Source organism: Schistocerca nitens, chromosome 7, assembly GCF_023898315.1.
Source record: "Schistocerca nitens isolate TAMUIC-IGC-003100 chromosome 7, iqSchNite1.1, whole genome shotgun sequence".
Taxonomy (NCBI): Eukaryota; Metazoa; Arthropoda; class Insecta; order Orthoptera; family Acrididae; genus Schistocerca; species Schistocerca nitens.
In genome coordinates this window covers 312740934-312753439 of record NC_064620.1, presented here as the reverse complement: position 1 = coordinate 312753439, position 12506 = coordinate 312740934, and the positions used below count along the sequence as shown (strand labels likewise).

The following is a 12506-nucleotide window of genomic DNA, read 5'->3' as shown; positions in this document are numbered from 1 at the left end:
ATTCGTGAGGGTTTTCTTGCAACTCCGTTGTTTCTTGCGTGTTGTGTTTCGTAAGGTCTCGCTCGGTTGTCCTACGTTGTTTGTGTCCTTCCTCTCCCATTTGTATTGTTCGTGGGCTGCTCCGTGGGTCCCGTTGCGCTTTCCTTCACGGCAACCCCGCGACCATTCCAGTCACGGACTTGCAGGGTCTCAGCCGTCGATATGATTTTGGCAGTGTAAGGCTTTGTATGTGGACTCCATGATCCGGAATGTGGTGGTTCAGCTGGTTCCTGATCCTGAGGTCCGCACTGCAGCGTTGAAACTCGATAACCCCTCCTTGGAAGAGATTCTCCGCATTGCACACTCCTTTGAAATTGATGAGGCAGCTAATTAGCATCTTATGGCGCAGCCGCAAGTGGCGGTGATCGATGTGTCTTGGCGGGTTCCGCCCTCGTGACGTCAACGTGGTCCTGCCGACAGAGGCCAGTGCCATCTTGACTCCTCTTTGTCCGACATCTCTATGGCATTGGCGCCTCCGGTCATCCCTCTGCGCGGGTCGCACGGCCCACTTCCATCTAGCCCACAGTGCTTTATCGCACATTCTTGAACTGATTGTCCCCACCGCTGGAAAACGTGCACGCTATGTAACAAGGAGGGACACATCTGATCAGTTCGTCATAGTCGTTCGACTCGCTCCAGTCCTACCCCTACTGGGCCTCAAGATTCCGTCCATGCTCTGCAATCTGTAGTCCCACAGGATGACCCATCAGTGTGGAAGCTTTTCCTCACACTCTGCCTTTTCATTGAGGATGTCAGTTTTCACTGGGCCACAGTCGCTGATTAATATGGCGACTTATAACCACCTGGGCTCTCATGAGTTGCCATTTCCCTCTCAGCGTTTGGTCACCTATGGAGACGGTTCCATTCCCCTTTGTGGGCAGTTCGTTATCCAGGTGACGTACAAACGTGTTCCCCGGCTCCTTACCCTATTTGTCGTCGACCATCCGTTGGCTTCGAATATTTTTGGCCTGGATGCATTTCAACTGTTTGGCTTTTCAATTTCCGATGAAGTTAAGGTCATTTCCACGACAGTTTCTTTACAGGACTTGGACGATCTGTACTCCGATTTTGCATTGTTGTTTGCTGCAGATCTCGGCTGTGCTTCCGATTTTCAGGCGCACATCACACTTCAGCTGGGTGCGCAGCCTTGCTTTTTTTGGGCCCATGGCCTTATGGCTAGCAGTGAAGCAGGAACTTGATCGGCTCCAGGCTGCTGGCGTTCTGGAGCCTGTGAGATACAGTGCCTGGGCAACACCATTGGTGGTCATACGGAAACCCAATGGGTCCCTTCGGCTGTGTGGGGACTTTGTCACCACTGTCAATGCTCAGTCCTTCATTGACGCTTACCCCATTCCCTGACAGGAAGACCTTCTCGCTAAGCGTGCCAGGGGCGAGTACTTTTCCAAGATGAACCTGGCTATGGCACACCACCAGTTACCCTTGGGTGACGAGTCCCAGAACATCATGGTTATCAACACGCCTTTCGGGTTATACAAGTACAAGCATCTTCCCTTTGTTGTCTCTTCAGCGCCGGCCATTTTCCAGCGGTTCCTGGAGCAGCTTACACAGCCTATCCCTGCCTGCGTGAATTATCTGGATGACATCTTGGTCACCTGGTGTTCCCGCCAGGAACATTTGCAAAACCTCAGCACCTTATTTCATGCTCTGCAATCTGCAGGTTTACACTGTCGTCTGGACAAGTGTTTCTTTTAACTGGAAGTGGAATACTTAGGCCACTGGCTTAGCGAGGATGGCATTCGCCCTTCAGGTTGCAATGTCGCGGCCATTGAGGCCCTTCCTTGTTCCAAGGACTTATCTGAACTCCAGGTGTTTTTGGGCAAGGTTACTTATTACTTAAGGTTCTAGCCCCAGGCTGCCTCTGTTGCTCAACCCCTCAATCACTTGGGTAACAAAGCGGTACTTTTGATTGGACTCCTGCCTGTGACCAGGCTTTTCTCCATTTAAAGGCAGTGCAGAAGTCCGCCCCTTGCCTTACTCCCTTCTTTCCAGACTGCCCCTTGGTCGTGGCGGCTGACGTGTTGCCATACGGAATTGGTGCCATCCTCGCACATCGGAATGCCGATGGCTCTGAACAGCCCATCACTTATGCATCTAAGACGTTGACCCCAGTACAAAGGAACTACTCCCAGATTGAAAAGGAGGCCCAGGCAATCGTGTTTGCTGTCCAAAAATTTCACACCTATCTCTTTGGGGCAAAGTTCACCCTCCTGATGGGCCTTACACCCTTGGTTACGCTTTTCGGACCCCACTCTCACTTTCCAGTGCAAATGGTTCAACGTTCTCTAGTGCTGGGTGTTATTTTTACGAAATTACACTTACACGATCAGGTATAAGCCCACCGCCCACCATGCTAATGTGGACGCTTTGTCACGTCTCCCACTAGGTCCCGATCCTGCCTTTGACCAACAGGGCGTCCTCCGCTTTCACATTGATTCCGCCCGCTGGGATGCGCTGGACGGTCTGCCTCTTATGGCCGCTCACATTGCCATGGCTACCTGCCGCGACCCTATCTTGCAGCAGGTTCTCTGCTAAGGGGTCCATGGGTGGCCCTCCTATATTACTCATCGGGTGCAGTCCGATTTCAGCCCCTGGTGCCACCTGTCCCACAGGCTATCTGTGGTTGATGATGTACTTCTGTTGGCCACGGAGTCAGATGCCCATCAGGTGGTCATCCCTCCCGAATTGCGACTTCGGGTGTTCAGTTTGTTACACTGTGGTTTCTGGGTTTTGCCCCGTATGAAAGTTTCAGCTCGTCGGTATGTGTATTGCCCCAGCATTGATGGCGATCTTGACCGCCTGGTCCGTGGGTGCCCTGTGTGTGCGTGTCACCAGGCAAGCCCCCCTCGGTCATTTGCACCCTGGCCTGTGCCTCACCGGCCCTGGGATCACATCCATATCAATTTTTCAGGCCCGTTTTTGGGGTCTATGTGGTTACTTATCGTTGATACCTACTCCAAATACCCATATGTCGTCCGCATGGTATCCACCACCACGGAGGATACACTCACGGCCCTGGACCAGGTTCTCACCATTGAGAGCCTGCCACACACATTGGTCTCCGACAATGGCCACCACTTCATGACGTCCTCCTTCCACAATTTCTGTCAGGCCAATGGTATCAAACATATCCGTAGCCCACCTTTCCACCCTTCGTCCAATGGTGCAGCGGAGAGGCTTGTCTGCACTTTTAAACAACAGTTGAAGGCGGTCAACACATCTCCCACCACGTCGGCCCTGACACTGTTTTTGAGCGCCTATTGCACTACGCCAATTGACGTATGTAGTCTGGAGGAGCTCCTTCATGGGCGACAGATGCGGACCCTGCTCCATTTGCTGATGCCATCCCCCTCCCGCCCCCACTCCTGGCCCTCTCAGCGTTACACCCCTGCTGCGGCCGTGTGGGCCCGCGAGAACGGGCACAAGGCAGGTTGGATGCCCGCCACAGTCGTCGCAGCCCATGGGCGGTGGGTGATGTCTGTGCAGACGTTGAAGGAGTTGGAGCGCTGCCATCATAACCAGCTCCGCCTGCGTGCCTCCACAGAATCTGTGCTGCCACCTCCTCCTCTCCTACCTCCTTCGGGTACGGGCGTGGTCCTCGAGTCGCCGCCGCTGCCCCCGGTTTCCGTCTCCCCGCGGCCCTGCCGCTGGCCCTCCCCGTCCCCATCCCCGATTGGATCGGCAGCTCCATCCCCCGCCTTGGACTCTAGGTCAGCCGTCATGGATACCTTGGGCGTCGCTTCCTCCCCGCCAATGGTGATTGATGAGTCCGGCTCTTCTTCCCACTGCTGCCCACATTGGCACCGTCCGGGGCGTTTCCACCCCTACACACAAGTTTCAGGGGGGAGGGATATGGTACAGTGCCCCGTGGATTTTGGATCCGCACCAGACGGCATGGATGTTGAACACCCCTAGAGATCTCGGCACCACCGTACCATAAGCCGTGGTGGCGCGCACTTCCTGGCCCATGTTTAATGTGAGGGCGCCAAGGTGGAACATGCGGTCCCAGTGGCCAATAGCAGCATCCTCGATAACATACTTAAGCACCTGCCTCTCGCGCAGTCAGTCAGTCTAATCTTTGCGTGCGTCTATTAACATCTCGCCTCAGACAGTGTATTTACGTTACTTTCTTCCGTTTATTAGTGGATGTGTTTGATTCGTGAGGTTTTCTTGTGGCTCCATGGTTTCTTGCTGGTTGAGGTTTGTACGGTCTTGCTCAGTTGTCCTTCCTTGTTTGTGTCCGTCCTCTCCCGTTTGTGTTGTTCACAGGCCATTCCGTGGGCCCCGCTGTGCTTTCCTTCGCATTAATTATAAGTGACTTATAAAAATCTAAATCTGAAAGACTGAACAGCAATTTGAAACCACTCTGCCCAAATTCAAGTTACGGGCTTAACAGCTCTGCCATCAAATTTAATACCATTCAGCAAAATAACCAATGCCATGTTAAATATAATGAAGAGCACAGAACAAACTTCAAGCTGACTTTTGTGGTTTAAAATTTCAAATGAAACAAAAAAACAGAAACAGAAATGTGTAAGTACTAAGTAACCATATCCAGAAATCCAAGGTGAACTAAATAGATCTTTATCCAAATGTTTCATAACATGCAAAAAAACTCAAGATAATAATAAAAGTAGACTACTAACCAAAACAGAGATCAGCAATTAACTTGAGCCAAGACACATTGTTAGGGTGATATTTAAGTCCCTGTAGCAGCAGCTGAGAAAGCATTTCTGCAACCCCTTTGGAGTGGTATGAATTTGAACTGAAACATAACATACAATGGCATTAACATTTGTACTTGTACTGAACTCATGAGAAGTATTCTGTTCCAGATGCTGAAGAATTGTTATACTTTTACCGACTTATAAAACACAGAGGGAAATATAAGTTAGCTAAATATTTTTCTTTCATTTGCATGGCCCATCCTTTCCTCTGCACATTTTCCCTTCATAATCAATTTATTCAAACAGAGATTTAATTATTCAATCATTTGACTTTATTAGATATGCTACAGTGAAAGAGAGACTGTAGAAACTAGAAATGTCTTTCAGACTCCTAAATATAAATGCTAAATCCTGGTAATACACGCGTTACTTGCATGCTTGTTACCATATTATAAAGTAATACTGCACTGCATTGTTCTGGAATTATGTAGAAGATGAAATACACTATGAAGATAACACTTTTCATTAAAATTATCACTTATATTATTTCACATAAAGTTCATGTATACCATGAACTTTTAATGTATAGTGGAATGAGAACCTCTGCTAATGCATAGTTCGAAACAAAACATGAAACCTGCACGCAAACACTATTACTGCTGCAGCAATGAAGATGGTTTCGCTGAAGTTCACAATCTGAAAAATGTATTATGAGAACATTCAGTTATATACAACACACACACACACACACACACACACACACATTCTGGAACAAAAGTCAGAAACCAAACACATACATTTATATGATGACTGCTAAGCAAGTATGACTGAACAAGTGACACAGCCCTACATTAAAGTGCAAAGGCAACAAACCCTAACTCATTTCGTACTTACTTGCTTACAACAGCAGGCCAGAGACCGACATGCTCACATGACAGTTCTTGGTGATTGTCGTCTTTGAGCACATTATGGAGTCGTGCCAACAAAGATAATGCCACTGAAAGGACAGTAGGTTCACGCAGACGCATGAGCAGTTGATGCAAACTTGCACGTGTGTATCCACTACCCATTGTCGGCGAATCACGGTGGACAGATGCACCCGAACTAGATCGCTTTTGCTGAGTACTTGGCCCAAACACAGGAAGAACTGATTAAAGAAACAGAATATTTTTCTAAAGTGAATAATCAGTCATTTAATAAATCATTGGGTAACTAATTCTATTGGATACTAGAGGACTTGTTCCATGGCTTCACAACTTTCTCTTTCTTTATCTGCACTATTAGGTACACTGTAATTATTAAAATAACACAACCTGCATAGAACATAAGGCGTGAATGGAAGACTATCACTCACCTCTGTAAGGAAGTGCTGTGTTGTTGGCAAAAGAATAATGACGACTTTTTGGGGTTTCCTTTATTCGTTCTTCACAGCAGGAAATTAACACATAAATGTACATACATTTATGATTTTATTTTGAGTGCAAAGAGTTACAGTCAACATATAATCAATCTGATAAATCATTCCCACCCGCAGCATTGTGACTTCAATATGTGAACAATAAATGTGAGGGGGTGTCACGTTCTGACAGCACGTGATCCCAGTATGGCACACAAAAATCACTAGTAACTATAGAACATTATTTATTGAGCAAATTTTGACTATGTATCATTTCAGCTATAAATATTATTGGTAAGTAATATGCTAGTGCTGGCAATACACAAGAATGTAAAGCAGGCTATTCCAAAGCTGCCCCATCACCTGAAGGTGTCTGCGAGTGCCCTTTAGCTCGCCTGTAGGCAGATGCTGGTGGTGTAGGCATCCCACCAGAAGACACGACTGCACGCCTTCTGCACATATGCGACCTGCTCGGCCACCCCTGGCCACCTGAGCTCAACCGGAGGACTACGATTGTGTACGTTATGGCTCAGCTGCAAGAGTACTCGTGTATCAGCCATTTGGTCGTGCCTGCCTGCACTGTGCCTGTGCCCACCTGGATGCTCTTTGGCAGGTCCACAAGCTAAACAGCCTCACGTAAAGTGTACAGTGGTTCTTCAACCAGTGTCAACGGTGTTCTGAGATGAAGAATATCAGCAGTCACACCAATAGTGTGACTTCTACATCACGAAACACCACCGTCTCACTCATTAGCTAACAGAGTTAGTTACACAAGGCTATGAATGAGTACTGCATGCAGTAAAGGCAAAAAGTCCTGGTGCATACCTGGTGGGTCTGTTGTTCTAAATGACACCATCCAATGGCACATTTAGGAAAGGGTGATGGATACAATTCATATGACTGGCTGGCAAAAACCTTCAATACCAACTGTACAGGCAATATTTACCACATTCTGATATCCACATTCTTATTGCCAAAAGAAACATTAGAGAATATAGTTCTACAATGAATGTATGTATGAGTCAGTATGAAAATTTGCATTTACAGAAAACATATCAGCAGTTTTTCAATAACATTTTTCTGTAAAGCAGATGGTTAGCAGATTCAAGTAGGAATAAAAATATCTCAGACTTCTACTAGCTAGGTATTTTCATGTAGCATCTAGATAGACCTTCTAAGTTATCAATCACTTACTCCTTATTTCTTGCATTAATTTCTGTCTCTTCAGCAAAGAAAATGCATTCAGTTTTGAAGACCTGTCATCCTTCAGATTACTGTTTCATGTAGTTATTTTTTCAACACTAAATATAAGAGATACTTACCTATGTCCCAAGCATCCTTGCACACTTTCTTAGTGCCCTTGTACTTAATGACATCTTGGCATGCAGCAGCAAGTGCCTGAGGAAGTTCAAAATGTGTCCACCTTTTATCTGAAGCCACAAGGTAGTCCCATTGTCCCAGATTCAAGAGACAGAGCATACATTGTTCCTGGACCTCAACACGCGGTACCACAGATTCTCCAGACTGTATTGCAGCCAAACACTGTTTACATCCTGCTATCAACTGTTCTGTTCCTGTAACAAAAATAATGATACATGACGACACAATTTAGGGATCATGTAACATATATGACACGATAATTTTAAGTGTGCAATGGTATTCCAGACACGTCACTCAATTGATAGATGAAATAACAACAAAACAGATAACAGTACTTTAAAGTAATTACATGCATGATTTGTGAGTTGGAAATCAGATGTCCTTTATCACAACAAGAATACAACATTGAAAGGCAGACACAATGTAAAATTTGGCATTGTGCTCAGAAGCGAATTTCATCTCTGTTATCAGTGTATAATTTTAATATCTCAAAATAGGAGTTAAAAATTGGTACTGGTTTCCCCTTCAAAGTAAAAAGCCATTTATCAGAGCGCTGAGCCACTTCACATTGCCTGAGAGGCAACATGGAGAAACAACCCAATTGAATGATTGGTTTCATTGGCTGCTGCTTTTGGTACCGCACTTCCAGTAACTGTCTCCACTGAGATATGCCTCTCAGAAACAACTGTCTGCAGGGTAATGCTACCTCTAGTAACTCTTTGGGTTCTGCAGTCATGCCTCAAACAACTATTCCAACAACAACAAGTGAAAAAAACATTTTAGACGCCCTGCTTACACACAGTTTCAATATTTTTAAAAAGCTCACTGATTAGAGACAGATTAGCAACAATGGTGCTGTTACAGAAATGTTGGTCACTAAAGGCAAAAAGGTCTTCAAGAAAGCAGGTAAACTGGTAGAAAAAACCTAATAGCAACTCGAGCATTAAGAAGACAGGCAAACGTAAAGCATACTGTACATCAATTGTCATGGTAATTCTATGATGTTCAGGTCATGCATAAAGTCAATGAAGGGGTTGAAACGTCCTATTCAACTTCTCATGCATCTTTATGGTGTAGAAACTGAAGGTAGCAGACAGAAAACAGAAACTTTAAATTCCATATTTGAAATTGTATTTATGTATGAGAATGTTACAAATCAATGTTTGAGTACTACCAGTACTGAAAAACAGTTAACACTATTTAAAGTGAAAGAGGCATCTAACCCTGACAAAATTCCAGTTAGATTATACATAGAAATTGCTGAGGAATTAGCTCATTTCCTAACTCATATTTATAGGGAATGTCTCATGTAGCAAATAGTCCTGATTGACTGGAAAAAGAGTTACAAAAAAATTTAAAAGATTGAGTATACAGAATTGTGTACCAATATCATCAACCTCTTGTCAGTAGCAGGATTCTAGATCGTATTCCAAACTCTAACAATTATGATGTTTAAACTTCCTCGCAGAATAAAATCGGGTGCCAAATCACCACTAGAGCTTAGGACATCACTTGCAAAGAGCACAGATCCCACGTCTGTGTCTTATATGGCACACAGTTTTAATTACCAGGTTTCATATCCGTACACACTTCACCGCAGAGTGAAATTTTCATTCTGCAATTATGATTTTATCTTCAATGAATCAGCATGGATTCAGGAAAAAATCACAAGTGTAAAACAGAGTTTGTTCTACACATAGACAGAATCTTGCAAACAATAAATGGAGGTGAACTGGTAGGTTCTGTCTTCCCATATTTCCATAAGGTATTAGACACTGTACCACATTATCAATCCTATGGAATATCTTCTTTGGAAACATGTGACTGGCTTGATGAATCTTTTGACCATTAGAATCCAATACATTATACAGGACTGCGAATGTTCTACAGAAATGAAAAACCTCAACATGTATAAATTATTTATCAGATGGGATCAATAATACCATAAATTTGTTTGCTGATAATGCGGTTGTCTACAGGAAGGTATCATAATTGGATAATCATATGGAAATGCAGAAAGACTTAAGACAGATGAGGAGATATAAAAACCAATGCCCATAGCAAGTAGAAAGAACATAACACTATCCAATTATGAGACTAGCGTGAACATCTTGAGCACGTGTTATCATGTAAGTATTTGGGGGTAATACTAAGAAGCAGTATGAAATGGGATGAGCATACAAAATCAGTGTTGGGAAGCTGAATGGGACAATTACATGTATTGGGAGGATTCTGGGAAAGTGCAATGCACCTGACAGCTGCATAAAAAACACTAGTGTGGCCAATTGTTGAGCGTAGCTCCAGTACTTGTAGCGTGTGCTTATCAAGTAAGCATGACAACAGGCAACAAACTGATTCAGAGTGTTAGGACCATTACAGGTAACTGTAGCCCATAAAAATGTGTATCATAATTCTGTGCAACTTTTTCACTTTTTGTTTTAAAACATCTATAGCCAATGCACTAATGCACACTTGTGATAAACTTGCGGGTAGATGGTTCAAATAATGGTGGTATAACAAATTATCACAACCATTGTTTGGCTGGTAAAGAAAGGAAAAGTGGTAGTGTAAAATTTCCAATTGACAGACTTGAGCCTCAATGCGTACATTAAGTTCCAAATATATTTGTATTGTCTTACTTACTAATGGCAAATGACATTGATGATGATGGTCCATGTGAGGGGGACTGTTGTCCCACATGATGAAAGCCCCCAGTTATTTTGGCTTATTGTATATGACTGTTGATATACAATGGTCCAGTAAGTATAGTTTTTTGTGATCATCATTATTATTATTATTAATTCACCAACAGTATCTTTGGCGAGTGATCATGGTTTCCAACAAGTCTATTCATGTGAAGGTCATCGTGTCCAGCCATCTTGCCCTATTTACCTGTTTAGATTTTCCTATGAGCATCACTTTGAACAACCATTAGACTGCATCATTAGATAAACATGTCTGTTTCCACTTTCCCTGGAAATCACTCATTACTTTTGAGCCTGTCTCTGTGTGAAGATTTTTTAAAATTTAATATAAGACTAAATAACTGGCAACAGGCAGGGCATCCAGCCACCCTCTAACATTAATAATGCCAAATCCAATAATTACAATGCTAACCCCATGTAGCAATGGGTAAAAGACAAAAGAAAAAACAGAATATAATATTAAATAGCTCAAATGAACACTCAAAAGGCACGGATCTGTGTTTTTTCTCCAATGCAGGGATTTTAAATGTTGCCTGTAATGATATTACTGGATCAGGAAAGGTGAGAGGGTGGAGTGTGAGCACTCTATGCTGAATATTTACCAGTATGATTCTAATCATAATATCAGTAGACAACCTGGGAGGATGGATAAGGGTATAAATACACGAGCAGTAGGTAGTCAAAACTATGTGAAGTACATTACATGATGAAAGCATCCCTCAGTTAATGGTGTGCTCCTGGGTGTTCTGCTGAGTTGTTGTTTGCATTTTACGCACAATTCACTATCTAATCAAAAGTATCTGGACATCTATTACTTGACATTAATATGGGGTGTGTCCATCCTTCATCTTTATGACCGTTTGAACTCTATTGGGAGCAGTCTGAATGAGGTGTCTAAATTACTGTAAAGGAATGACAGCCCATTCTTCCTCACGAGCCAAAACCAGAGACGGTAATGAGTGATGTTGAACATAACATTCTAATTAATCCCAAAATGTTCCATTTGGTTCAGTTTGGGACCCTTGGCATGCCAGTCAATTCCAGGAATGTTATCTGTCCAAAAACCACTGTCACACAGATGCTGCTTTATGCCATAGAGCATTGTTATGCTGATACAAACAATCTCATCTCTGAACTGTTCCTTTACTGTATGTAGTACACAAATGCTGTAAAATGTGCTCATATCATTCCAAATTTAGTATTTTTAAGCACAATAAGGGAACCACATCCTAACAACAAAAAAGTCACATACTACAACACAGCCTCTTCCGTATTTCACTGCCGGTACTATAAATGACAGCAGGTAATGTTCTCCAGGCATTCACCAAGCCCAAATTCTTCCATCAGCATGCCACAGGGTATAGAGTGATTTGTCACTACAAATCACTTACTTCCAGTCATCCACTGTCCTGTGACATCACTCTTTACTCCACCCCAGGCTTCACACAGCATCACTCTTTACTCCACCCCAAGTGTCACATAGGACTAACTATGGAAATGTGTGGCTTATGAGCAGCCACTTGATCACTGTATCCCAATTTGTTTTAATTCCTTACAATCAATCATGGTGCTAGCTGGACTGCTGGCAGACTTTTGGAACTCAAGAATGATTCCTTCTACCGATTTCCTGCAGTTTTTAGAACTGCCTTCCACAATGCTGGACTGCCCCTGTCCGTCACTATATGAGGCTATATGAGGTCTGTCAGGTCTTGGTGTAGCTGTGGTTGCTCCTTTGCATCCATTTCACAATCACACCACCAACAATCAACTTGGGCAGCTTCAGAAGGTTTGAAATGTCCTCGATGAATTTGTTACTCAGGTGGCATTCAATGACTAGCTCACGTTTGAAGTCACTGAGCTCTCCTGACCAACCCATTCTGCTATTACTGTTTTTCTATTGACACCACAACACTACCTGTCTCCTCTTATAATGGCAGGTCTGCCTCTTGTTAAATTTAGTGACCAACTCTGCATTGCATAGAAACGTCTGGATAATTTTAATGAGATGGTGTACATCAATGATCAACCACGTCATCTTTTTCAGGTACTGCACGTTTTGCTGTTGTGTTTACTCACTGCCTGGACTCCGACCTGATGAACACAGCTGGGTTCGTCAATGAAATAGTGTGCATAAATTGAAAACAACAATATGGCAGAACACCAGGAAGCACTCAATTTATCAATCATGCTGAGAAAAGCTGAGAGACTGTATCCCTCTATATCTTAGAAAAACGTTTATTGTCTGGAGGTTAAATTCTACAATTTATACCGTCTTGACACACAAAAAGAAGGAAGGCTAAA

General features: G+C 43.6%; 1 protein-coding gene across 4 annotated transcripts in view; it reads right to left on the bottom strand.

The window, feature by feature from the left end:
• Positions 1 to 12506, bottom strand: part of LOC126194749 (integrator complex subunit 8) — a 164160-nt gene that overhangs the window by 48589 nt on the left and 103065 nt on the right. For all 4 annotated transcript variants that reach the window (XM_049933020.1, XM_049933019.1, XM_049933022.1 and 1 more), the window contains exons 12-14: positions 7443 to 7694; positions 5619 to 5871; positions 4704 to 4822 (exon numbers count right to left, since the gene is read on the bottom strand). In XM_049933020.1, coding sequence (XP_049788977.1) covers positions 4704 to 4822; positions 5619 to 5871; positions 7443 to 7694 — 624 coding nt within the window. The remainder of the gene's footprint in view (positions 1 to 4703; positions 4823 to 5618; positions 5872 to 7442; positions 7695 to 12506) is intronic.